Source organism: Sebastes umbrosus, chromosome 6 (genome assembly GCF_015220745.1).
Source record: "Sebastes umbrosus isolate fSebUmb1 chromosome 6, fSebUmb1.pri, whole genome shotgun sequence".
Taxonomy (NCBI): Eukaryota; Metazoa; Chordata; class Actinopteri; order Perciformes; family Sebastidae; genus Sebastes; species Sebastes umbrosus.
The window spans coordinates 25,077,155-25,100,878 of record NC_051274.1 but is presented as its reverse complement, the minus strand read 5'-3'; the positions used below and the strand labels follow the sequence as shown (position 1 = coordinate 25,100,878).

The 23,724-nt window shown below is 40.5% G+C and overlaps 2 protein-coding genes across 3 annotated transcripts in view; both read left to right on the top strand.

Annotated features, from left to right (window-relative positions):
• The first annotated feature begins 322 nt into the window (after positions 1 to 322).
• ano11 (anoctamin 11) lies at positions 323 to 23,723 on the top strand. Of its 2 annotated transcripts, XM_037772531.1 has the most exons (26): positions 323 to 398; positions 3,791 to 4,382; positions 4,506 to 4,655; positions 5,836 to 5,962; positions 6,057 to 6,175; positions 6,282 to 6,389; positions 8,012 to 8,148; positions 8,248 to 8,305; positions 8,388 to 8,498; positions 8,585 to 8,750; positions 9,073 to 9,163; positions 10,368 to 10,464; positions 10,548 to 10,691; positions 11,619 to 11,756; positions 12,586 to 12,684; positions 12,848 to 12,950; positions 14,076 to 14,187; positions 14,292 to 14,346; positions 14,476 to 14,573; positions 16,108 to 16,244; positions 16,355 to 16,560; positions 16,649 to 16,785; positions 17,052 to 17,142; positions 17,810 to 17,993; positions 19,174 to 19,191; positions 21,374 to 21,956. In XM_037772531.1, the coding sequence occupies exons 3-25, from the start codon at positions 4,524 to 4,526 to the stop codon at positions 19,185 to 19,187; spliced, it is 2,664 nt and encodes an 887-aa protein (XP_037628459.1). In that variant the 5' UTR covers positions 323 to 398; positions 3,791 to 4,382; positions 4,506 to 4,523; the 3' UTR covers positions 19,188 to 19,191; positions 21,374 to 21,956. The 2 variants fall into 2 exon arrangements, with proteins under 2 accessions (XP_037628459.1, XP_037628457.1); XM_037772529.1 differs by lacking the exons at positions 19,174 to 19,191; positions 21,374 to 21,956 and adding an exon at positions 23,463 to 23,723.
• The window catches only part of arhgef19 (Rho guanine nucleotide exchange factor (GEF) 19), a 32,448-nt gene continuing 30,709 nt past the window's right edge, over positions 21,986 to 23,724 (top strand). The window contains exon 1 of the mRNA XM_037772528.1: positions 21,986 to 23,520. The gene's annotated coding sequence lies outside the window, so the exon portion shown is untranslated. The remainder of the gene's footprint in view (positions 23,521 to 23,724) is intronic.

Below are 23,724 nucleotides of genomic sequence, written 5' to 3'. Positions count from 1 at the left end.
ATAATAAAATGTCTATTTAGTAAGTATATCATGAGTATATAAGATACATGTATATAAACTGTAATTGTTTTGTGAGTAATGCATCTTATGTGTGTAAACCAATCCTTTAGTCAATAATTGTATTGTAGTGTAGTGTAATATAATATAATAATTGCAGGAGGGGTAATATTAGTGTTCTGTGTCACTTCTGGAAAATGGCATTGGTTGAACCAGTGAAGATTTGAACCACTTCATGAACGGTAAGGTAAGGCCGGGCAGCGAGGCTTCGGACGTCATCAATGACGTCATTGGTCTAAAACGACACAAGCCTAGAGAAGAGGGAGAGACGCAGCATGTTGGCACGGACTGAATTCATTCATTGCAGCCTTGTTACCCAAAGGGAACAAAGAGAGGAGTAAGTAAGTAAATAAGTGGTTAACATCAGTAACATGATTTGAGCTGTGGCGGAGTTTTGACTCCTCGTTAACGTAACGTTATCGTCATCTCACTCACTGTGATTGCAAACGTCGGCTGCTAGCTCGTTAGTGAGCGTTAACTGTAACGTTACCGTTAACATCCAACAGTCTAACGTTAGCTAACCGTAACGTTACTGGTAACTACTAGAAAGTTTAACTCACTGACTTGAGAATAATTCCCAGTTGACGCTGCAGCTCCTGAGATCAGAGGCAGGTCATTTTGGTCGCATATGCGGTCATTTTGGTCGCATATGCGGTCATTTTGGTCGCATATGCGATCATTTTGGTCGCAGTCTAGAGCCCTGAGGTCAAACCAGTGAAATGCTCTGCGTTCAAACATAAGGACAGTCATGTTAGAGCAGAGACAGAAGATTCACAGGTAAGAGAGCAGTTGCAAAAAACGTAGTCTCCATTGCATACTGCCCTTCTTGCTATAATCCAGTGGTTCTCAAACTGTGGGACGCAGAGGGAAAATGTGATACGCAATTGATGTTGGAATCTTTTTCAAGGCGGACAGGATGAGACCCAACAAATAAAGAAGACATAGTCCCAGGCGCGTCAATAAAAAAGTGGTTTGATAAAGTTTAACCTCATCCTAACAACCTATTTAACATACTATGACTACCGACTGAATAAACTATAAAAAAAAAAAACATCATAGGAAAATGTTAACATATTTCTTCTCAAAAACATTATTAGTTATGTAATTAATGTCCCTTGAAGAAAAACAACAGATTATTATTTAAGGAAAGTTACAGATTGTTTGCTTATTGTGTAAAAATTAAAATAGACAGAGCATAAGAGTAAGTCTGTGCCTGCTGCATCTGTCTTCTTCAAAATGACTGACAGAGTGCCCCTACCCCCCCTGATAGCGTGTGATACTTTAAATTCGGACCCATGGCAAACATTTTATCTATCTATTCTATTTTAAATATTTTAACTGCATAGGCTGCAATTGGGTGATTTTGGCTGCGATCCCCCAGGTCCCCAATAAATTAGTCTTTTTAAAAAGTACTAATTAAAAGGGGGGGTTGAGAACCACTGCTATAATCTCCACACAAAAAAAAAAAAATAGCATACTGACTACAATATGTCTGTGGGAGATGATTATTGCCCATGACTCCGTGATTAACTACTTAAATTCCTGACTTTTGAAGGTCACTTTCCAGCCTACATCACTGATTTGAAATTGAAACTCCCCACGCATCATTTTAAACTAATACCGCTGGAAGACAATTGAGCTAGGAGGACTGGAAAGCCTTGTTTTCCAAACAAAAAAACATTTGACATATTGTCAGATAAGTGTCGTGCATTGCTGAATGCTGAGTTCCAGTTCCTCCCAGTCACCAGTAGAGGTCACATATGAGGTTCCTCTTCAAGAGGGCGACCAGCGCCCCCAAGAAGGTGGCGCCCTATGTGACTGCCTATATTGCCTATGCTTTAAGTCAGCCCTGTCTAATATTAAAGGGTAACTTCGGTATTTTTCAACCTTCAACCCTATTTTCCCATGTTTTTGTGTCCAAATGACTAATGGGGACAACACTATTTGTGTCCAGAAATTGGTCCAGTACTGAGGGAGAACACTGCAGCCGCAAAACGAGTTGCGAGGGCAAGTATGCAAGCGTCAGTGTAACGTTAGGTTCACTAAAAGTGCATGTTTGTACCACTAACAGGCTCAGATTCAAGCTGTAATGAGTCCATAGGGAAAAGAAGGCAATATCTAACACAGCATAGACCGGTAATGTTCACAGCCTCTGGTATTATTAATTATCTTTTTGCAGTTGCTAGGGCAACAAGTTACTGCTGGTCTTGTTCAGGTACATTTTTATCATTCTAGCAGGGGAATAATGTCACCTTGGGTGTACTTGTGCTGTGGTTTCATTAACTCTTCTCACTGTGTGTGTTGTTTTCTCTGCACACAACAGAACTGGATCAAAGAGGATTATAGGAAAGTCTTTGTTTTTGACTTCTTATTTCAAGGAGAGCTGCAATAATGGCTGATGGTTGACTTTATATAGGAAGGTGAGGGAAAGGCACATTGATCCACTGCAGGGATGGACGTTTAGGAAGAGGACAACACATCAGAGGGCATGAGATACAGTTTACAGACTAGAAGAGAAAGTCAACAAGCCAAGGAAACTGAACACTACCCAATAAATATGAAGAATAGAGTGATGTCACCAGTCAAGTTGATCTTAATGACTAAGTAGGAACAACATGCAGTAGACTCATCCTCAGTGGAAAGTGTTCCCACAGAATGAATCAGCAAATGGTAGAAAACCCGAAGAGGATTGTCAGATTGATAGGATTGATGATAAGTAAAATTCTGTGGGTTGTCTCTTTGGGAGGTTCAAAGGAAACATTAGAGTGGGAAGAAATTGAATGAAAAATTAAGACGGTATCAGCTGAGGTCGGAGGAACTTATGAAAGAGTATTTAACCAAAGACAGCATTCAGTCCATCAATACAGAATTTAACAGCATGATTCATCATTTCTTAAAACCTTTGGCCAGAAAAAAAAGAAAAAGAAAATGCATTAGTGCTCCTTTGTAAGTGATAATTATGAAACACCAGTTAGTCTGATCACTGCAAAATCATATTGTGTTTATTATGTAAGGGATAATGTACAACGAGCCGGTCATTGTTGTGAAATAAACCCCGACGCGAAGGTCTTGCATCGCCCTGAAGGGGTTTATTTCACAACAATGACCCGCTATCTGTACATTGTACGCTCATTAACACAAAAGCAGAACGCGAAACACTTCACCCTCATTGAAAATTATTACTAAAAGCCGCCCCAGGCTGCTAAAACGCACTCTGTGTGATCGGCCACTTACTGAGCTTTTTTCTTAAGAAAATGTGTTTATTTTGATATTTTACGAGTATATTTTGGTGGTTCAGATATCTTATGTCATGGTTATTACTGTTATAGTGTTATAGAAAGTATTTTACCATGCAAGAATTTTTTGATATTCTTATATTTACTACTACTACCTTTCAAAAGTCTACTTTGAAACTGTAGATTGATTGAGATAACATCTGGAATGTTACATTCATGCACAGTTATATAGACGGGAAAAATCTGTGCCATTATTGGTCGTAATTGGTGAAAGCAGTGTTTTTGTTTTTGCAGAGGACTCTTTTAGGGGACTTTTAATTGTATTTCTACCTATTACATGTAACTGATGTTTAAACCATGCTCTGCTGTACGGCTTTTCACTTTCTAATGCAATTTTAATCTCTGGTGGCGCTACAATTTTGTGCATCCTCCCTCTTTCCCTTTTACTCCTCCTCTGTACGTACCTCTTCATACTCTTCTTGCAGCCAGCTCTGCAGCAATGCAGTCCACCGAAAAGGAGGTGTGTTGGAGAAAAGCAATTATGTCACCTATAGTGCTGATGATGCATGTGAAGGTTGAGGATCTCTGAATCTTGGAAGGTGTTCACAACCTCGTGTCTGTGATGATGCACATCAGGAAATACAGCTGAGAGGGGTGGAGCTTTTTCTTCTAGCCCTGTTTATAATGTATGTTAATTGTGTGTACATTTCAAAACCAATTAAGTGAAACATGCAAAACAGCCTGTATAGATGGGGGAATACCCGTTAACATCAAAGAGGAGATTGCCCCCAAACGTGTTGTATATTCTGCATAATGAGCGCGTTAGAGAGAGAGCTCTGATTTTATTCTGCCATTCTCCGCCCCTGACTGACTCTTACATTATTTACGAAGTGGGGATGTGCACTGCACTGATGTATATTCCCTCTGCTGAAATGCAGTGAAGTGTCTGCTGCTGCCTGCATGTTAGGTCCATTACGGTATTCCACAGCTATCTAGCGGGGGAGCAGAGGAGCTTGACGGATGCAGAGATAGAGAGGAGAGATAGACGAGGGAAGCACAGATTGCTGCAAATCCATCACAACAGCAAAGGTGCAGTATTTTCTCTTTTCAGTCTCTTTCTTTAAAAGCATCTCATCTGTGAGTTACTTCAGAAATAAGCACAGATTTCTTATACAGTATAATATCATGTGAATGCTCAGTATATGTGTCCAGCCACAGGACTTCTTCATCATGTTGAGGAAGGGCTCAGAGCCGTTGAGGGGAGACAGAAAGGTCCTCCTGGATCTGGACTATGAGGGTGAAGCACAGACCACAGACAGCTATGGGAGTCTGCAGAACGGGATCTTCATTCCGCCAAGATATGTAAGCACTGTTTTACTTTTTTCCTCTATAATGCTGCAGCGTGTTTTCCTTTCATAGAGAAATCACATAGATATGAAACAATAACTGCACACTCACAGAGCAGCCATAACCCTGCTGCTCTGCTCATCCCTTCACGCCTCACTGACTTCTCTGAGATTTTGCAGTGGATCTGATATCTACAGGAGTGTGGCATGACTTTGGTTCCCAACCTATTGCCTTTTGTCATTAAGTAAACTGACGACTAAGGGACATATTTTATTGATATTCCATATTATATTCAATGCATAACAATAACAGTACAGAATAACTGATAAACTGTGCAATTAACCCAAATACTGAACGCAATAACTGCAGGACGTTTGTGTGAAACAAGCGATTTGAATGACTTTTTAGCGGATCATTTCCTGTGAATATTGCATTAGAGATGAGTTTTCCTGTTATTTTTAGGAACTTTTAATACAATTCCCTGTCTGTATTATGTATTGTTTTGAATATTTAACAACCATACATACTTAATAAGCTTCTTTTTTTTTGACGAATTCAGTGTTTTCTTCTTCCTGAAGCGTGGCCATTGTTCTATCAGCTCTTTGGTTGTTTTAACTGTGTACTTTTCTAATGCAGGATGAGGCTGTTTAGCAGAGAGGGAAGGCTCTGTGAATATAACTTGTGTCCAGGTCGTCACAGTGGCCTTAATAAATAAGCCAAACTTTAAAAATGTAGTATTCTTCATGGAAATTAATGAAATGCAATAGGCCAACTGTATGTTTTTAAAAAAGTTATCTTACACCTCTTAAAATCAAGAAGGCCTCGCGACCCCCCTGTGAAGATTTGGCAACCTGTAGTGGGTGTCAGGACCCCCAGGTTACTGTATGTCACTGGGAAAATAAAAAATGTCTCGTTGGGAAGCGCGACTTTACTGCACTGAAAGAGCTGTTTTCAATCATACTGTAAAAAGCTCAGTGATCATTTTCCATCTCATCTTTCTGGACTCATTATTGCAAAGTGGAGGCTTTTATGATGCTGAGTAATGGCTCAGGATCTTATGGGTTAAACCTCATCAAGAGCAAATTAACTGTCAATATACAGAACAAAGGACTTGCCTGCAGGAAAGGGAGTAAAAAACGCAGTTCTCACTTTTTTTTTTTAATTAACAGATATTGATGACTCTGGATGCTTTTAGTTTTCAGCTGCAGGTGATGACGAAGAATTGGAAGGTGATAATCCCATGTATATTCACTGTAATACAAGAAGTGAGCAGCCGGTTCCACAGCTGGGGAACTACTTCAGAGATGGAAGAACCAAAATCGGTAGGTACTAGGTAGCATCAGCAGCTCGTATTAGTTGTCACAAGCTCAGTCCTTCATTTAATCTTTTGGACCTTTATGGTTGATCTGGGTTTAGACTTTGTGCTGGTGTGGGAGATCCGCTCGCGGAGGAAACGGCGAGGGAAGGCACAGCTGGCACAGTGGAGGGAGAAGTTTGTTCAGAATCTGGAGAGCGCTGGAGTGCTCATGGAAAAGGTGCTGTAGATCAGATTATTCATCTTCTTAATAAATTCTAAATCAACTCATTATTTTTGTTGATTTTTCAAATTAACCACTTCTCTGTTGCTTCTCGTCTCTTCAGGAGGAAACGTCGAATGAAAAGAAAACAATACATTTTCTGAAGCTCAGTGCTCCTTGGGATGTGATGCTGTATTACGCTGAGGAACTCTGTCTGAGAGCTCCATTACAGGTTAGTGCAACTATTTATAGTCAAATAAGTCTAATATGAAGGTGTAATCCTTAAGAGGATGGCACTGTCAGTCTGTCCATCGGTCCAGAATGAAATATCTGTCCTAATGATTTTGGTGATCTTCTGACCTTTCGTCTAGTGTAACCAGCTGGTCAAAGTTTTCACTTGTCCTGTGAAATATTTCAGTATGTACAAGATGAATTGCAATAGAAATTCATGGTTTTTATACGTTGTATCCTGCTGACTTTAGTGATCCTTTGATTTCTCCAGTTGTGCCATCATGAGGTTGACATTTATTTTTTTGTTTTGGACTATTGGATGGCTTGTCACAAAATCTGGTACACATTTTGTCCAGTACTTTGGTTTATGACCAAATACCTGCAAAACTAACCACATTCCCATCAGCCTCAGCTGTACTCGTTTGTGTTTAGTGCTAATTAGTAGGGCTGTCCTTGACCAAACAAATTCTTAGTTGACTAACACTCATACGATTTTGTGACTAATCTATTAGTTGATTTAATCGACAGATCTGTAAAACTGAGTCTCTCCACAAAGAATCACACAAAAGCACCACTTTAAATCTTGTGTTTACCAGAGATGTGCTCCTACGTTTCTTAGAAATAAGCAAAAAAAAAGCATAAAGAATTACTAATCGACTAAAGAAGACTTAGTCGACTAAGACCAAAATGACCGATTTGTCGACTAATCGACTAAGAGGGGGCAGTCCTACTAATTAGTTTACATCAGCATGCTAGCATGCTAAACTAAGATGACAAACCCCTTACACACATACATATACAGTACATGGTACATATTATACCTGTTAAATATCAGCATCGTAGCATTAAATTTAATCGAACTCAACTGAAATGTCATTGGGCGCATATTAGCATGTTAGAATGTTTATGTTAAGATTGAGTTCAAAGTACAACCTCACGGAGCCGCTAACATGGTTATAGACTCTAAAGCTGCCTTCACATGATAACAATTTGCCCTTCGCTCACTGTGAGGTAGAGCTCAGAGCCTTGCAGTGCTAGCAGGTATAATATGTCACCAAAAAGTGCGAAAGGAACGTCATTCACTATTTCTAGGCAACAACAATAATTGTAGCTGTTATCTCATCTCTTTGAAAGGTCAGCAGCAACCAAGGTCAAAGTTGAAATAATTTGAACTCTGAAGCGGCAATTTCGAGCGGTGCGCCATACCAAGGGTAGTGCTTCCGGCTATTTGGTCTCTCCCCATCGTAAAACTATAGCACAGCCAGCGCAGAGCGATTTTACCACTGATCATGTGTGGGTGGCTATAGTGTTGTATTGTTAGTGGCGGAGTTCACCTTTCTTGAGCAGGGTTCAAATGCAAACCCAGTACCCGCACACAAGGCATTCACAGGAAAAAGTACATGCAGGTACTGGACATGATGTGGAAGACAAAAGCCGATGAGTTGAGTGTTATCGTGTCGGACGCCATTGTTGACTGTAACTGAATCCTCTCTGCCAACGGTTTGTTTGGCTGTGTTGTAAACAGATACAAGCTGCCACTGAAATTTTAAGGATTGTAGTTATTTAAAGAGAAAGGAATATTAAATGCTCTTCATCTTGAATGAATGTGTGTTTGACTTCCAGGCGCAGCCAAATCTGGACTTAAACACATCTGCTCGGGTTATGAAAAGACTATGCATACCTAACGTGATGGAGGAGTCGGTGCCAAACAGGCCTCTAGACTATTACACATGTGCCTTTCGCAAGTCAAAGATGAGCAGGTGAGTTCTTACTAATGATGGTAAATAATAGGATCGGTTAACAAAGTATCACAGTATATAAAAGTGTATTTCGGCTGAATGAATGTCTCTCTTCTACAGGTTCGTTGGCTGTGACAACCATGAAACCTACTTCACTAACACACAGAGACACCGTGTTGTGAGTAACAGGAATTCCTCTACAGTGCATGTACTCAGTGAAATTATTCTCCCATGGAATGAGAGTTTGTGTATTATTTCAGGTGTATGAGATTCTTGCCAGGACGGTATACGGCAAAAGGAAGAGGGCTGAGGTTGGTGTGGAGAGACTGGTAAATGAAGGGGTGTACACAGCAGCTTTCCCCCTGCACGAGGTCAGATATCATTTATCTGTTCTTTAATCGGATGTAAAGTGTGTGCTGTTTTCCCGCTCTAATCAACATGTTGTTTTTTTTCACAGGGCCCCTTTGAGCTTCCAAAGTATGAGATTCGTCCTGACGAGCTGAACCAGAGGCAGGTTATTTACCACTACTGGGCCCGCTGGTGCAAATGGTACAAGTACCAACCATTGGACCACATCAGGGAGTACTTTGGAGAGAAGATCGCACTCTACTTTGCCTGGCTGGGTAAATATAAATTCTTATTCATACAAATAAGATTCTATGCATTGAAATTAGTAGTTTTGGGGTGGGGGAAACATGGCGTTTTCTCACTTGTCATGCAGATGGCTCAGTTAAATATGGAACTTTGGTCACATAATAACAGGTAGTTGTATATGAGATAGAAAGAGAAGGGTGTAGCATACACAGCATCACACATTGTCAGTCGCCTTCTGCGACGCCAACCCGACCTCTTTATCAAGGACATTTCAGCACCAAACAGCAGTGTAATTGCACATCCCTGCATCAGCCAAGAGCTGCAGCCTAATGGAGCTTTATGTCTCTGCAGGTTTCTACACAGCGTGGCTGCTGCCAGCTGCAGTGGTTGGAACCCTGGTCTTTGTGTCTGGAGTCATGTCCATGGGTAGCAACACACCGGCGTGAGTCCACACACAGTCCGCATTTTAGTTGATTTAGTTCATGGGTCAAGTTATATTGGTCAAGTCTTAAACTTAGACTTACTCCACCTGTTTTACAGTCATTACGCAATGATTTGTATGCTATTGTACTAGTACTGCTAGTACTAGTAGTACTGTAATAGTACAGTATTAGTAGTTATGATTCTGCAGAATCAGGCTGTACATTGTTTTTTTTAGAAAATTCCTGCATATTATACCTTTTAAGGGATGTCGGAATCACCTAGAAATTAAAACTCAACTCACACTCTTCCTCCCAAATTATGTAAAGCAATCACAGTTTGTGCTTTGATGCTTTGGTATATTTGTTTCTCAGTCTGCTCTGCATGAAAACAAACCCCATAATTATTCAATCCACATGGGGTATGTCTGTGCCCAATTTATTATTTATTATTTATCACCACAGTGGGCTCTACTTTTCATACACAGCATTTGTGGAGTCATTTCTCTTTCGGAGTAGGTGTACCTGAGAGTGTTTGTACCCTCATATTCCCTCACCAATTGTTTTGTGTTTACCATTCTCTTTGTACTGCATCCTGTTGGTTTCAGTGACAGAAAATTCATTCCCACCATAAAGTAAAAAGGGAGGTTAGAGAGAGTGGAAGACGAGTCAATATCTCAGGAAGGAAACGACCGAATGCCTCCTGATTCATGAGGTTCATTAGTTCACACCATAGATTAAAGCCACTGATTAGTGGAGAATGGATGGAGAGCAGCCTGCGGCAACAAACTGCAGCAAGCTTATGTGATAATGAACAATTAGAGCAGAATAACAATCACCCCGTGGCATAAATAACGAAGATAGACGTCTCTCAGTGAGCGTTATTTGTGCAGCATGTGTAGTCATTGTTTCACTAGCTCATTGAATAACTGTAACAAGTGAAAGTGCAGTAGCTCTGTTTCCTGGCAGCGAGCTGGGAGACAGATTTCAACACCTTCCATCTGTTCTATTTTCTCACTCAATCGATATACCCGTGGTTTGTGTGAACTACAAAATACATCACTACTAATTCAGCCAATCTCTTATCTCTCACATTGGTAACTATAGTTTCTGTCAAATGTGCTCGGCCACCTGATACATCAAAATCTGAAAAGCGGTCCTGGTTTGAAAGCTTTAACACATGTTTTCTCAGTTGTGACTAATGTATTTCTACGTGTCTGTCAACAGTAAGGACATCTGTAACAGCGGAGCCAGTTATCTGATGTGTCCTCTCTGTAACACATGCAAGGCCTGGAACATGTCTGACATCTGCACCATGGCCAAGGTAATGAACTTTCAATTCATGTCACTACCTCAGTTTCTTAATGCAAAGAGACTTAAAGTTGATGCACTCTGATTGCATTGCAGTTGGGCTACTTGTTTGACCACCCGGGTACGGTCCTCTTCAGTGTGTTCATGTCCTTCTGGGCCGTAACCTTCCTGGAGTACTGGAAGAGAAAGATGGCCACCCTGGCCCATCACTGGGACTGCATGGACTTCCATGAAGAAGAGGTCTCACAATCCTTCCTTTCTTGTTTGTTTTCAGTATGAGTATGACTTTAATGGTTCTTAGGTATGTCATGATTAAGGGACTAGCTGCAGACCTTAAGTCAATGGGAAGAGAGTTGGGTTTCCCAGGCATGAGGTGCATCACTACCTATTGCGCCTTTAACTTTATTTAAAGGGCATTGTTTTATGTTTTTCTCAAATATAAACACCCACTCATCTGTTAGCAAAAAGCAGTGACGTATGTTATCAAAGTAAGCTAAACAATAAGGTTATGAATAATGTGAACGTTAGCACTAGCTGAGTCAAAGTTAGGAAATAAGTGAAAGGGTTAGTTTTTTTTTTTTTAAATGTATACTCCCGCGTTCTGCAAGGTTAAATTACTGTTTTTGTGAATGTAGTCTGGTGGCTTTGAAGAGAGCGATCAAAGCAGCTGTGGACGGGAGTCGCGAATAAAGAAAAAAAAAAAAAAAATCAATATCAATTTAAGTATACACTATATTTAGAATATTTTCACTGCTTTACCTCGCCATCAGACAGCCCTTTCCGACGAGGACCTGAAGCTGTTATATTACTGTCTTTAAAGCCACCAGACTCCATTCACCAAAACAGTAATTTTACCTCACAGAACACGGGAGTTGCTTGTCTACCGCTGCATCGATCCGTTAGTTTGTTTGTGTTATTGTGTGACTTTCGGATCTGAACTAACGTGGCGTTCCACAGCAGTACATTGCTTAGCTTCCGTGCTGGTACTCCTGTCTGCTTCTCCAAACTGGGGGCATGCCGACCACCATCTAAATTACTGTATGTAACGTTAATACACTGGCTGTAAGGATATGTAGCAGCGTCATCATGCAGAAACCTACGTCAGGTCACGTCAAACCAGCAAAGAGTGTGTCCACTGATGCTGATGTCATCACTGTGTTGCCTCAGGAGCGTCCTCGTCCAGAGTTTGCAGCCATGGCCCCGACGATGGAGCAAAACCCAGTGACCGGGGTGAAAGAGCCCTACTTTCCAGAGAAGACCAGGCTGTCCCGCATGTTCGGTGGCTCCATGGTCATCATTATGATGGTGAGACAGCATTATTTTAATGAAGTATTTGGGGTTACAGAAGGTTCTTTCCTTGTGTAATATATTGGTTTGCTGGTATCAGTCATTATGTCTGAGTCTCAGATAAGCCCGTCAATATCACCGACTTCTAATTTGATGAATACAGTACAGTTTGATTATTGTAATGAATTACTCTACTTGTTTTCTATGGAAATAATCACATATCAAGTCAAACTTATTCTCCTTTTCTTCTTTTTGCAATCATTGTCATTATACTTGGCTTCAGTGAGGAGTCTCTGTGTCTTTTTTGAGCTTTTACTTTTGTAATCCTGAAGAGAAAGAGAGGTGGGGTTCACACCACTGAATCCTGCAGTGGTAACTGAATCTTTCTCTAATAATGAATCCAGGTCATTTGCCCACAGGGCTGGATGTGATCTGATCATCTCAGCCATACACCGTACTGTACGTTCAGTCTCAGGATTAACTTGTTCCTGTTCAGGGATCTGAGGATCAGTTTCTCCAACCCTCCTCCTGGCAATGATGATGGAGGTGGAAAATTGAAAAATTGCTACCATTGGCACCAGGTCTGTAAAGGCACACTGCGTAGAATAGTATCTATGACTACTTACCGGTATCTGGAAAAAGAATCAGCCGACTATGGGGAGTGGTGTAGATGATGATGGCTGCCCTCCATCTGGCTGTGATGGCGTGCCACATAATATGTAGCAGTGAAGGTGGGGAAACCCCCCACGAAGAACTACTTCACTGAGATGTTGTTCAGAATATTTCTTTGCTGTTTTCCTTCACAAAATCCACATTTTACCCAGTATCCCTGTGTGTTCCCTCTCAGCTGTGTGTTGTGATGATCTTCCTGGTAACGGTGGTCATGTGCCGCGGTATCATCAGCCTGATGATGTTCCGTACGGGGAGCCCCGTCCTGCGTACAGAGGTACATCAGAGCTGCACAAGGCATCTACAGTGGATGTGTGGATTTAATTTGTTCTATTTTGCATTCTATTTAAAAGCAGTGTAATGACCCTCTGTGGGTATGTGTATGTGTGTGTGTGTGCGCCTATTAATATTTATACATGTGTGTGTGCTGTCCTCCCCAGGCAACGACCATAGCCAACATCTCCAGCAGTATTGTGAGTCTGGGCCTCATCCTGCTGATGGGCCGGGTCTACACTGCATTAGCAGAGCAGCTCACTAAATGGGGTAAGAATCAATACTGCTCTCTAACACCTCAAAGCCAAATGTTGTGTATTGATATCAGCCTCTCACTGGATCGCCACTAACTTACAGACGAGACTCTTCAAAGAGCAGAGGGTGTCTTGAATTTGATTACAACATCTGTGGTGGTGATAATGATAATAATAATAACCATAAAGTTTATTTGTAAAGCACCTTTCATACAAGAAATGCAGCACAATGTGCTTTATAAAAAAGGAAAACAGACAGAGGGGACATGAAAACAGGGATGAGAGGGTCACAGTGTAAAGGACAGAGGGTGTTGTATCCTGTACAGATTGTAATGCCCCCTGAGGCAAATTTGTGATTTGTGATTTTGGGCTGTATAGCCCAAAATAAAATTTACTTGACTTGACTTGACTTGGATAGAGTGCCATAATGGAAAATAAGATGGAAAATAAAACACACTGAATAATAATGTTAAGATCAGTACCCATATTTGCAGTGTGTCCATACTGTATACATCAGTAACCACTGCAGCAGCATCAAAAGATCATCCATCCTCCTCTAATCTGTTTTTATCTTTTCTTTTCTACATCAGTGGTGGCGATTTTATTTTTTTTTTAGACGAATACTCAAAGTGTGAAAACATGTTAGCAGGCTAACACCGTCTGGCATGCAAATTAGCACTGCAGTTACAATCTTCGTGGCTAAAAACAGTTACGAAGCACTGAAATGAACAGTTCAGAGCAAAAAAGGCACATAAATAAACCATAGATTTTGCCCCAGAGACACTAGAGGTTGTGATATATCACCTTTGCAGTTCAAATGCTTATTGGATTGCTTGACATCTCTCTTGATGAGACAGAGTAAATTAAGCACAATTATATTTTCAGGTGAATTAATGTCTGTCTGATAAAGATTTGACTGCTCAGAGTCGTTGTGTTGATTTCACTCCATTTGCTCCTATGGAGGATAATTCCAGTTTATTTCTTGGATCCTTTTGACATAGTTTTGACTATTATTTCTATCAATTAAGATAACAATATATTCACCAAGATATTGCTGAGATCTCTGAACATGGTAACATTATTATTTTAATTTCACTTGAATGTGTTTAACACTGTGTCCATGTTTTTTTCTCTGTTGCAGAGATGCACAGAACACAAACCCAGTATGACAATTCCTTCATCTTCAAAGTGTTCATCTTCCAGTTTGTCAACTTCTACTCGTCCCCCTTCTACGTGGCTTTCTTTAAAGGAAGGTGAGACACCAGTCAGTCTCCTCAGACACACGGACACCGTTGAGAAAGGCAGAACATTTTGTGCCAAATAAGATTTTAACTGTGTTACCTCTCTGTGTGGGCAGGTTTGTGGGTTACCCCACCAACTATGGGACCTTGTTTGGGATGAGGAATGAAGACGTGAGTCTATTAATTTACCGATAAATGTCAAAGAGAGAAAGTACTACAGATCCCTGCTATTTTATTTTTATCTAAGCATGTAGAAAATGTGATGCTCCATTGTGTCATATCTCTGTGTTTCTATTGCAGTGCGGTCCCGGGGGTTGTCTCATTGAACTGGCTGAGCAACTCTTCATCATCATGGTGGGAAAGCAACTCATCAACAACATTCAGGAGTTCATTATCCCGTAAGTTTATCAGTATCTCCGACATTATTATGATTTCTACTTTTACTAAACACCTCAAAGGGTATCGGACCTTTTTCAAACTTGCTTCACTTTGTCTCATAGAGCTTATAAGGTATACGTATACAAGGTTTCCTCAAACAGACAGGAGTACAATTGAAATTGAAATTGTTGAATTTGATTATCACCTGGAATTCATAAATTGTCACAAGTATCAAATACATTAAATAGAACCGGATAAAATTGAATTAGCATAATACAATCATGTGATATTTGTAGTCTTAAAAGACTGCTTAAAATCCATAGTTACTTTTTTTTTTTTATCTGCATGACATTGTCATTGTTTTTTGAGGTGTTGCATCAGACGGCTCTGCATCCTGATTGCAGCTCTGTTTGTTTGGTGCAGTAAAGCTCATCGATGTACCTCTGCAGCACTGGCACACTGTCTGTGTGTGTGTGAGTGTCTCCAGACACATAGCAGACCAGACAACAGGGCAGAATCAGGTTTCAGAGGGTTTTGGTAAACAAATAATATACTGTAGCAGAAAGCCAGGGAGCCTTTAAAGAAACATTAAAGATAGTGTTCCTTAAGTTTTTGGCACCGAATGCTCCCCTCACAGTATGAGGCTTAACCCGCCCACAACATCAGCAGTAAAATCGCTCTTTGCTGGCTGTGCCATAGTTTTCCTCTGGGGAGAGCGGTGTCGCCCAACTAGGCGGTAGCGCAGTTGACGGCCAGGTTTGTTGTTTCTGTTATACCGTAGCTGCGTCCCAATTCATCTGCGTCTTGAATCTTTCAAAGGACGTATTATTGCACAAGGCTTAATCTAACACTGACACTGGCAGCATCCTTCGGGTTGCGGCATCCGCCTCTTTGGATCAGCACACCTGTTCCAGTCCTACATTCTTGCTCATATCTGAGAGGATAGCTGCCACTGAAGAGAAGGAAGGGACACATTTTAAGTGAAACCTGTCCAGCACCTGATTCGTGTCCTACCTAAATACCGAACCATAAAAGATTGTTTGTGTGCTTTTTGTGTGAAAGTGGCCATGCTGTACAGATTTATTATTATTATGACAAGTGCAGAGTTTTTAGACAGATATTTGGTACAGCAGAGCAAGGATGAGTTACTGAGATGCCACAATAGAACCGTCTGAAACAGTTTTTGAAGGTTTCAGCCTCTGGGACTTGTTACTATGACAACAGCTCCAACTGAATCCAGATTTGAAGAAATGAAAAACCCATGCTCAGGGCAAAAATTCAAAACACTGAATTGTAAGCTAACAGTTATCCATGTAATATAATATCTATGAATTATAGTTTGTATTCAGGGTGTATAAAATGACAACAATAGAGACACAAACTATTGAAAACTGTGAAACAAAAATGAAAGGCAGTGCTAAACTAAAATCAGAATCTCTACCAGCAGCTGTTGTTTATGAGTCTGACCCCGATGTGTTGAATATAAAAGTTCTATATTAACGCTATTGTCATGTTCATTTCATATTTCTAAGCTCTGTCTCTCTGCTCTGACAGGAAGGTGACGGCCTGGAAACAGAAGAGATCTCTGGCCAAGGTGATGGGAGATAAGGCATCCCATGAGCCTCAGCGCTGGGAGGAAGACTACCAGCTGGTGGAGTGTGAAGGCCTGTTTGAAGAGTACCTGGAGATGGGCAAGTATCCGCTACTGTATCTTAATGTCACTGACATTCAAATGTCTATAACATACAGTATGATGAACGTAGGTAAAAAAAGGATAACTGTCTGACTCATTATTCTGCAGTGCTCCAGTTTGGGTTCATCACCATCTTCGTGGCAGCGTTCCCCCTCGCTCCGCTCTTCGCCCTCCTCAACAACTGGGTGGAAATCCGTTTGGACGCCCACAAGTTTGCGTGCGAGTACCGCCGGCCGGTGGCTGAGCGCGCCCAGAACATCGGAGTCTGGTTCAACATACTGGAAGCCCTGTCGCACCTGTCCGTCATCGCCAACGTGAGTCCGTTGGAAACGACATCTATCCCAGACTGGATCCTGATCTCTTTTCTCCAACATCATTTTTTCTTCTCTTTTCCGTCTGCAGGCTTTCCTCATCGCCTTCACGTCAGATTTCTTACCTCGTCTGCTCTACCAGTTCAAGTTCGGTAATGATCTCAATGGATACGTCAACTTCACCTTGGCTTACGCCCCACTTAACTACACTGAGAACCCCATGTGCAGGTACACTGTGGGCTGATACTCTGAATGCATGTAATATAAGAGTGGGGAGACACCCTTTGGTTAAAAATTCCATGTTTTGCCTCTCAAATATGTTTCGTTTGATGTAATTTTTGCAAACAAAATGTCAAAGTTTCGCTTTTAATCTTGCTGACGTCAGATCACAGCGTTGACCAACAGAGGGTGGTATTACTGATGTTTAACACATTGTTCAGTTGTCATTTGCTGCTGTTTGTTCTGCAGTAACTCTGTGTTTAATTTAATTTTAGATATAAAGCGTACAGAGACGACAATGGAAACTACTCACTGTTCTTCTGGGAGCTTCTCGCCGTCAGACTTAGCTTTATCATCGCTTTTGAGGTATGAATGGAGCTGCTTTGTCTTTCTATTTGCTCATTTGTTTCATTCTGTGCCAGGGAGTTCGCTTGGTTGTCAGGGAGATAATTCAACTGAGCAAAGTCCATTCACTGATAAAGGCGAGTCAAAATGGACTGTCAAAATATTAATTTCCAGGTCACCTTCAAGCTCAAACACAAATGTTGCTTTCCATCTCTTTACATATGACGTCAAACTGCTTGTGTACTCTGAGTTTAAACTTCAGATTTCATGACAGGAGAGGCAGTTTTTGTCAGTCTGATGAGGAGCTTAAAGGAACAGTGTGTAGCATTTATGAGCAGAAATTAAATATAATATTTATGAGTATGTTTTCTTTAGTGTTTAATCACCTGAAAATAAGACACGTTGTGTTTTTGTTACCTTAGAATAAGCACTTTATATCTACATACGGAGCAGGTCCTCTTCATGGAGCCGTCCGCCATGTTCCTACAGTAGCCCAGAACGGACACACCAAATACTGGCTCTAGAAAGGGACATTTGTATTTTCACGTTTTTGCATCAGCCACCATAGTTCTCCCTACAGACTTGGCACACGGGAGAAGTGTCTGTTCATCTCACCATGAGATGCTGCCAGATCCTACACACTGCACCTTTAAAGGTCTTGCTGTTTTGCCCGTCTTCCCTCCTCCAGCATGTGGTGTTCTTCGTGCTGCGAGCCATCGACTGGATCGTGCCCGATGTCCCCGAATCCCTGGAGGTGAAGATCAAGAGGGAGCGCTACCTGGCCAAGCAGGCTCTGGCCGAAAACCAGGAGGCCCTGTTGGTGAGTCGAGGCCGAGGGGCCGCCCCCGTCTCTCCAGGCACCTCCAGCCCAGGTCAGTAGAACATGGGACACTCACATACACACACTCAATGTAGTGCAACAGACACTCATTCATAAAACCTGACACTCTAGTTCTGTATTTCAATATTTAGGGCTTGAGCCACTCTTCGGGTTCTAGATCAGGAATCCTCAAATGTTTTAATGCAAGGGAAGTATGAGTTTGTATTTGATAAGAGCTACTCCAAGAGAAGTTGATATAGTGTGTGCAGAGATAATAGCGGTGAGAGTGATCTATGATCAGTTATATCAAACTTAGCTCTCTAACTTTTATAATGTCTGGAGAATTCAAAGGGTCAGCTCACCCAAAGCATACTCAGGCTACATCCACACTAATATGTTTTAAAACGCATAACTTTTGCTACGTTAATGCGGAGCGTCCACACCACTCTGGGGTTTTAGAACCCCTAAAAGATGTTTGAAAATGCTGCTGACGGCGTTTTAGTTTGAAAACTCTGGGGTCGCATTTTAATCTGAACAGGCAGAAACGGAGACCTTTGAAAACGATGACGCAGACACTCACGTTCGCTTCTTCATACGGTCTTATCAGTCACTAGCTTTATGATATTTGAACTAAATATCACAATCATATTGTAAATGTTTGATGTTCTGCAGTATGTTGTCGTCCCATTTGGTTCCATACAGGTGTTCAATGAAACAAGACACCAGTTCACAGTTCACATCCAGTGTTAAACCTGTCACTGTTGATTCTCATAAATAAATTCCAGATTTTAAAGGTTTTTTAAAAGCTCACACATACTCACACCTCCACAGATTTGCAAAGCACCCGCGAGGTGCTCAACTAGCTCTTATTAACTCCTTACACTGCACGCAACATGATCATTAAAGGTAATCTGTGTGGGATCTTAGCCAAATGTGTCAGTGTCAGATGAATTTGATTACAGCTGTACACCGGGCTGATGTCTGTTGGTGTAGTTTAGAATTCCCTCTATTAACGCTGCTTGTTTAACTAGATAAAAGTGTGACAGAAATAAAATAAATGAAATGAAAAAGCATTACCTTGTTAGCAGGAAGTAAACAATAAACAGTAGAACAGTTCAAGCACCCAGTGTGAGGATCACAGCCTGTACATTCATACATGTCCTCCTCTCTGTGTGTGTATGTGTGTGTGTCCCTGTGCTCTGACCCATGCTGTTGTCATGTGTCCCATGTAGTCAATGTTGCTTGATGAGGTGAGTACTACACAACACGTAAGTAAATGGCATTTCTCAAGAAGGATGTCATTATTTCAGTAACTATAGCAGAATTGATCAAATGACAATTTATGACCAATTCAGTGGTATTAACTCATGAAACCTATAATACTTACAGTACTACAGCACACTAACACCTATTGTCATTTCTCGCAACAACTATATTATCAATTGATATATGTTATGACTAAATAATATCTGTAAAAGACAAGGTCCTTGCTACGAATTACAGTGACAGTTTATTGTGTTAAAGCTGTCGTCAGTCTCTCTGTTTTGAAGCTGGTTGTCGTAGTTACTGAGGAGGCGAGAGATGCAGAGTGACTGCTCGACGAGGGCTGGGTAATACAGTTGAAATCAATATCACAATATTAATAGGAGTATTTTTTTTAGATATTTCAAAATTAGAATCATAAAAAAACGAAGAAAAAAACGAGAAAAGAATTTACGAGATTGAAATCGTAAATTTACAAGAAAAAACATAGTCATTACCACGGTTTTGCACTCTACTATTTTTCAGATTTCTCATAAATTTATGACTTTATAATCTCGCAAATTTGTTAGTTTTTTTATTGTAAATTTGCCACTTTAATCACAGGGAGCTTAAGTCAAAGTTTTTCTCTCGTAGTTGAATGACTTTATATGTATATATATATATATATATATATATATATATATATATTACTTATCTTATTTTAAAAAATAATTAATTTTAGCAGTTTTATTTTAAAACATTCCTTATTTGCCTAAAATCCTGAAATGTTTTAATCCTGGTTCAACTATATAAAGCACTTTGTAACTTTATTTTTAAAAGCACTTTATAAATAAAGTTTTTATTCTTATTATTCTTCTTCTTATTATTATTATTATTATTATTATTATTATTATTATTATCTCGCAAATTTGCCACTTAAATCTCAGAGAATATCTAAGTTATTTCCTCGATTTTAATCTCAGAAAGAATCTTTTTCTTGGAATATTACCCCAGTCCCCCGGCTCTGTAGTTATTTATTTTATTTTTTACCTACAATGGCCCTAATACGCCATCGCACAAAATAAATGTAATACGTAAAATTATTAAAGTGTATGTTCAGTACAATTACCTATGAAGTCATTCATTTGACAGCATCATTTTGTAAACAATAAGGCAGTATTATCTTGTTATCATGATATGATACCACTCAGTCGATAAACGATAATATTGAATTATCGCCCAGCCCTATGCTCGACTTATACTACAAGCAGATACAAAACTTACTGGTAATTAAAGTAAGTGTCTGGACATAGTTAGCTAGTTTAGCATAAAGCCTGGAAGTGGCTAGCCTGGCTCCATCTGCCCAGTACTTTCTTCTCTGCATCACTGATGGCCTGATACAGTCCGTCCGCTTTTCTGCTCTGAGTTGAATTTTTTCGAGGCATTCAGGGAGCAAAAACGCAGGGTGCATAGAGCAGAAAAACACGAGGCACTCAGCAACTCAAAAGCAGTTTGCAAAATGCCTCACTCAAAACAATTACAAAAAGGATGCAGAACACACTTCGTCTGATTAGGGCCTAAAGGTGCAATGCTACCAAACCTGGCGACCTCCACAAACAAGACTTTTGGAGGCAGCTCACAGTCACTGTGCCCGCCGTTCATCGAGAAAGAGTTATAAACACATTACTCCCCTAAAACCAGAACTTGTCGTGTTTAAATTTCAGTTTATATCAGGGGTTATACAATTAAGATAGAGTATGTTAATTAGTACGTTTTAGAGGTGCTGCTAGGTGTATTTTTGACATTTGGACTGAGCCGGGCTAGCTGTTTTCTGCTATGTTAGGTTAACCACATCCAGACTCTAGCTCCTTACTTAACACACAGATAATGAGATTGTCATCTTTTTTATATAGTCTCATTCTCGGGAAATAACGCATGTTTCTCAAAATGTTTTAAAACTCATGGTAATTGAAACAATCTGTTTTATCGCAAATGTCACTGAATATAAGACGAGAAAGTAGCAGCCAGCTGTTCAGTAGCATGTTGTAACAAAGATTGTCTGTCAGCGTTTTTTTCCCTCTCCATTCCTCCTACAGTAGTCAGTCTGACAGAACTAATTCTCTCCTCTGTCTCTCTGCTCCTTCCCCATTCCTACCGTGTCCAAACCCAACTGCACTGCCTCCCCTGAAGCAAGCGACGCGTCCTTTGGAAACATGAGTTAGGACTCCAGTGAGGAAAAACGAGTGGTTTGAGGGGATATTGGAGGAATAATAGACACTCCTTCACATCTGGGATAACATGAGTGAACTTTTTCCCTGATTTGAATACGTCTCTGCACTGGGATTTTGTTTTCATTTCATTAATATGCATACCGCTGCACAGATGTTATGATAAGCAGGTTGTGTAATGGAGGCTAAACTCACCCAAAACTTAGTTCACCCACCTTATCCATACTGGGAACTGACCCTACAGCAACTGGGCCTAGCGGACACTCAAGAAACAGAACAAAAACGCCCTGAAAAATGTGATTAATATAGATGCTGATGTGCTGCCCCCAATTTGCATCAATCTGTTTATTTATTTTCTTGTCTAGGCAGTAAAAGTACTGCCTAAATATATATCTTAGGGCTGACAATCGATTAGAATTTTTAATCACGATTAATCGCATGATTGTCTGTAGTTTATCGCGATTAATCGCAAATTAATGGCACATTTTTTATCTGGTCAAAATGTACCTTAAAGGGAGATTTGTCAAGTATTTAATACTCTTATCGACATGGGAGTGGGCAAATATGCTCGCTTTATGCAAATGTATGTATGTATATATGTATTATTGGAAATCAATTAACAACACAAAACAATGACAAATATTGTCCAGAAACGCTCACAGGTACTGCATTTAGCATAAACAATATGCTCAAATGTTGTTATGGTGTTTGGGGGAAACTCCACTTTCAAGTTCCTCCAGTGCAAAAGTCGACAGTAAAGAACCAGTTTACGCAGGTTGTGTAGTACTCCCCATCGTAGTATAGAAATAGAATAGGAGAAGAAAAGACATTCCCATTGAAATCAACGTAGCAGGACGGTCAAAGTGGCGGGCATTTTTATGTGTACCGTTGCCATTGCAACCAGGCTAACTTCCATATAAACTGAGTTATGGCAAGTCGTAGACTCACTGAGATGAGGTTTTGCAGTAAAAACTAAAACAAGCAGTGGAATAGTAATGTTACGAAGCACAGAGAGCCAGAGTTGATGAGTACAATTTAGAAACTTAATACTTCTTCCACACGCTCTCAGGGGAGGAAAGCACATTGCTATCACCAGATGAGTGGCAACTTTGTTCGGCTCATTTTCTGTAACCAGTGAAGCGTTAAAGCATGTTGGAATTAGCAAGCTGCAAGCCACACAGCATGGTTAGTTAGCTATCTTGCTAATTCCACTATGCTTTAATGCTACACTGGTGGCCAGTTGCAGGTCTTGATCTAACCATCTCTCCGCCTCACTACCTAGATAACTAGCCATCCGTGTCTGAAGCTGCATCTGCTCTCTCTTCGGCGAGCTGCGACCACACTTTACAGCCCCACTATCATGTGTTGTTACCATAACAACTAAGAACAATCGCCCTTTTCTTTTGTACCGTTAAAATGACTACGGAAAACTGTGCAATGAATGTTCTTCTCCTATTCTGTTTCATTGGTGTAAAATCAGCAGGGTGACCCTTTGAGTTTAAATTGTGGTTGTTTTCTTTATGATGACCTCTGACTTGAGATCAAAGTGCAACTACCTTTTATCAGTAGCTGATACTGTAAGACGGCAAAGAACCAACAGTGTTTTTTTCCCTGTTAATTTTTGAAAGGCTTTGATTGTGAGCTGTTGTTATTACGTAGATTATCTGATGTCTTCACTGTGATGAAGAACATCTGCACATCGTTTGCACTGTATGCAATGTAAATATATACTGTACATGTTTACTGTCCGTGGATGCTGAGCATGTCCGTCTTTTCTACTTGAACTCTCTGCAGAGTTAAGAGGATTTCTGAGAGTCGCTGCTGTAAGATACTGTAAACAGGAGTGAAATAGTACCTCCATATAGAACATATTTTGTGTGTGATCTGTTTTGCATTTAGGACCTTTTAGACCAAAATAAATGTAGTTTGATGAATGCATATGCCTCCTCAGCGTGGGATTCTGATGTTCTCACTGTGCTGTAGGGATGAACTTTATGTTATCATGCTGTTCCATCTACCTTCTCCACTTTCTGCTTGTTCTCTCCAAACAGCAGAGACCTGCAGACAGATAAAGAGGAGGCTGATTTATTAGGAGTCAGAAACAGACAGGTGTTCGTTGATGATTTCTCTCTTCCTCTCCCTCCTCCCCTCACAAACGAAACCAATGGCTATGGCCTTGGGCAACTCCTGTCTTTTACTTTATCTCCTCTTCCTCCTCACCCATTCTTCACCCTTTCCTGCACTCTCTCCTCCCTTTTATTTCACTTTAGTCGTCCTTATTTTTTTTTAATATACGCTCTCTTTCCCTCCCTC

Bases quoted from the DNA above. Each gene is read 5' to 3' on its own strand.
- ano11 (XM_037772529.1), top strand. From the start codon at position 4,524: ATGTTGAGGAAGGGCTCAGAGCCGTTGAGGGGAGACAGAAAGGTCCTC. The intron at 16,245-16,354 runs GCAAGTATCCGC...ATTATTCTGCAG, and splicing joins TGAAGAGTACCTGGAGATGG to TGCTCCAGTTTGGGTTCATC. The intron at 17,994-23,462 runs GTCAGTAGAACA...CTCTCCAAACAG, and splicing joins TCCAGGCACCTCCAGCCCAG to CAGAGACCTGCAGACAGATA.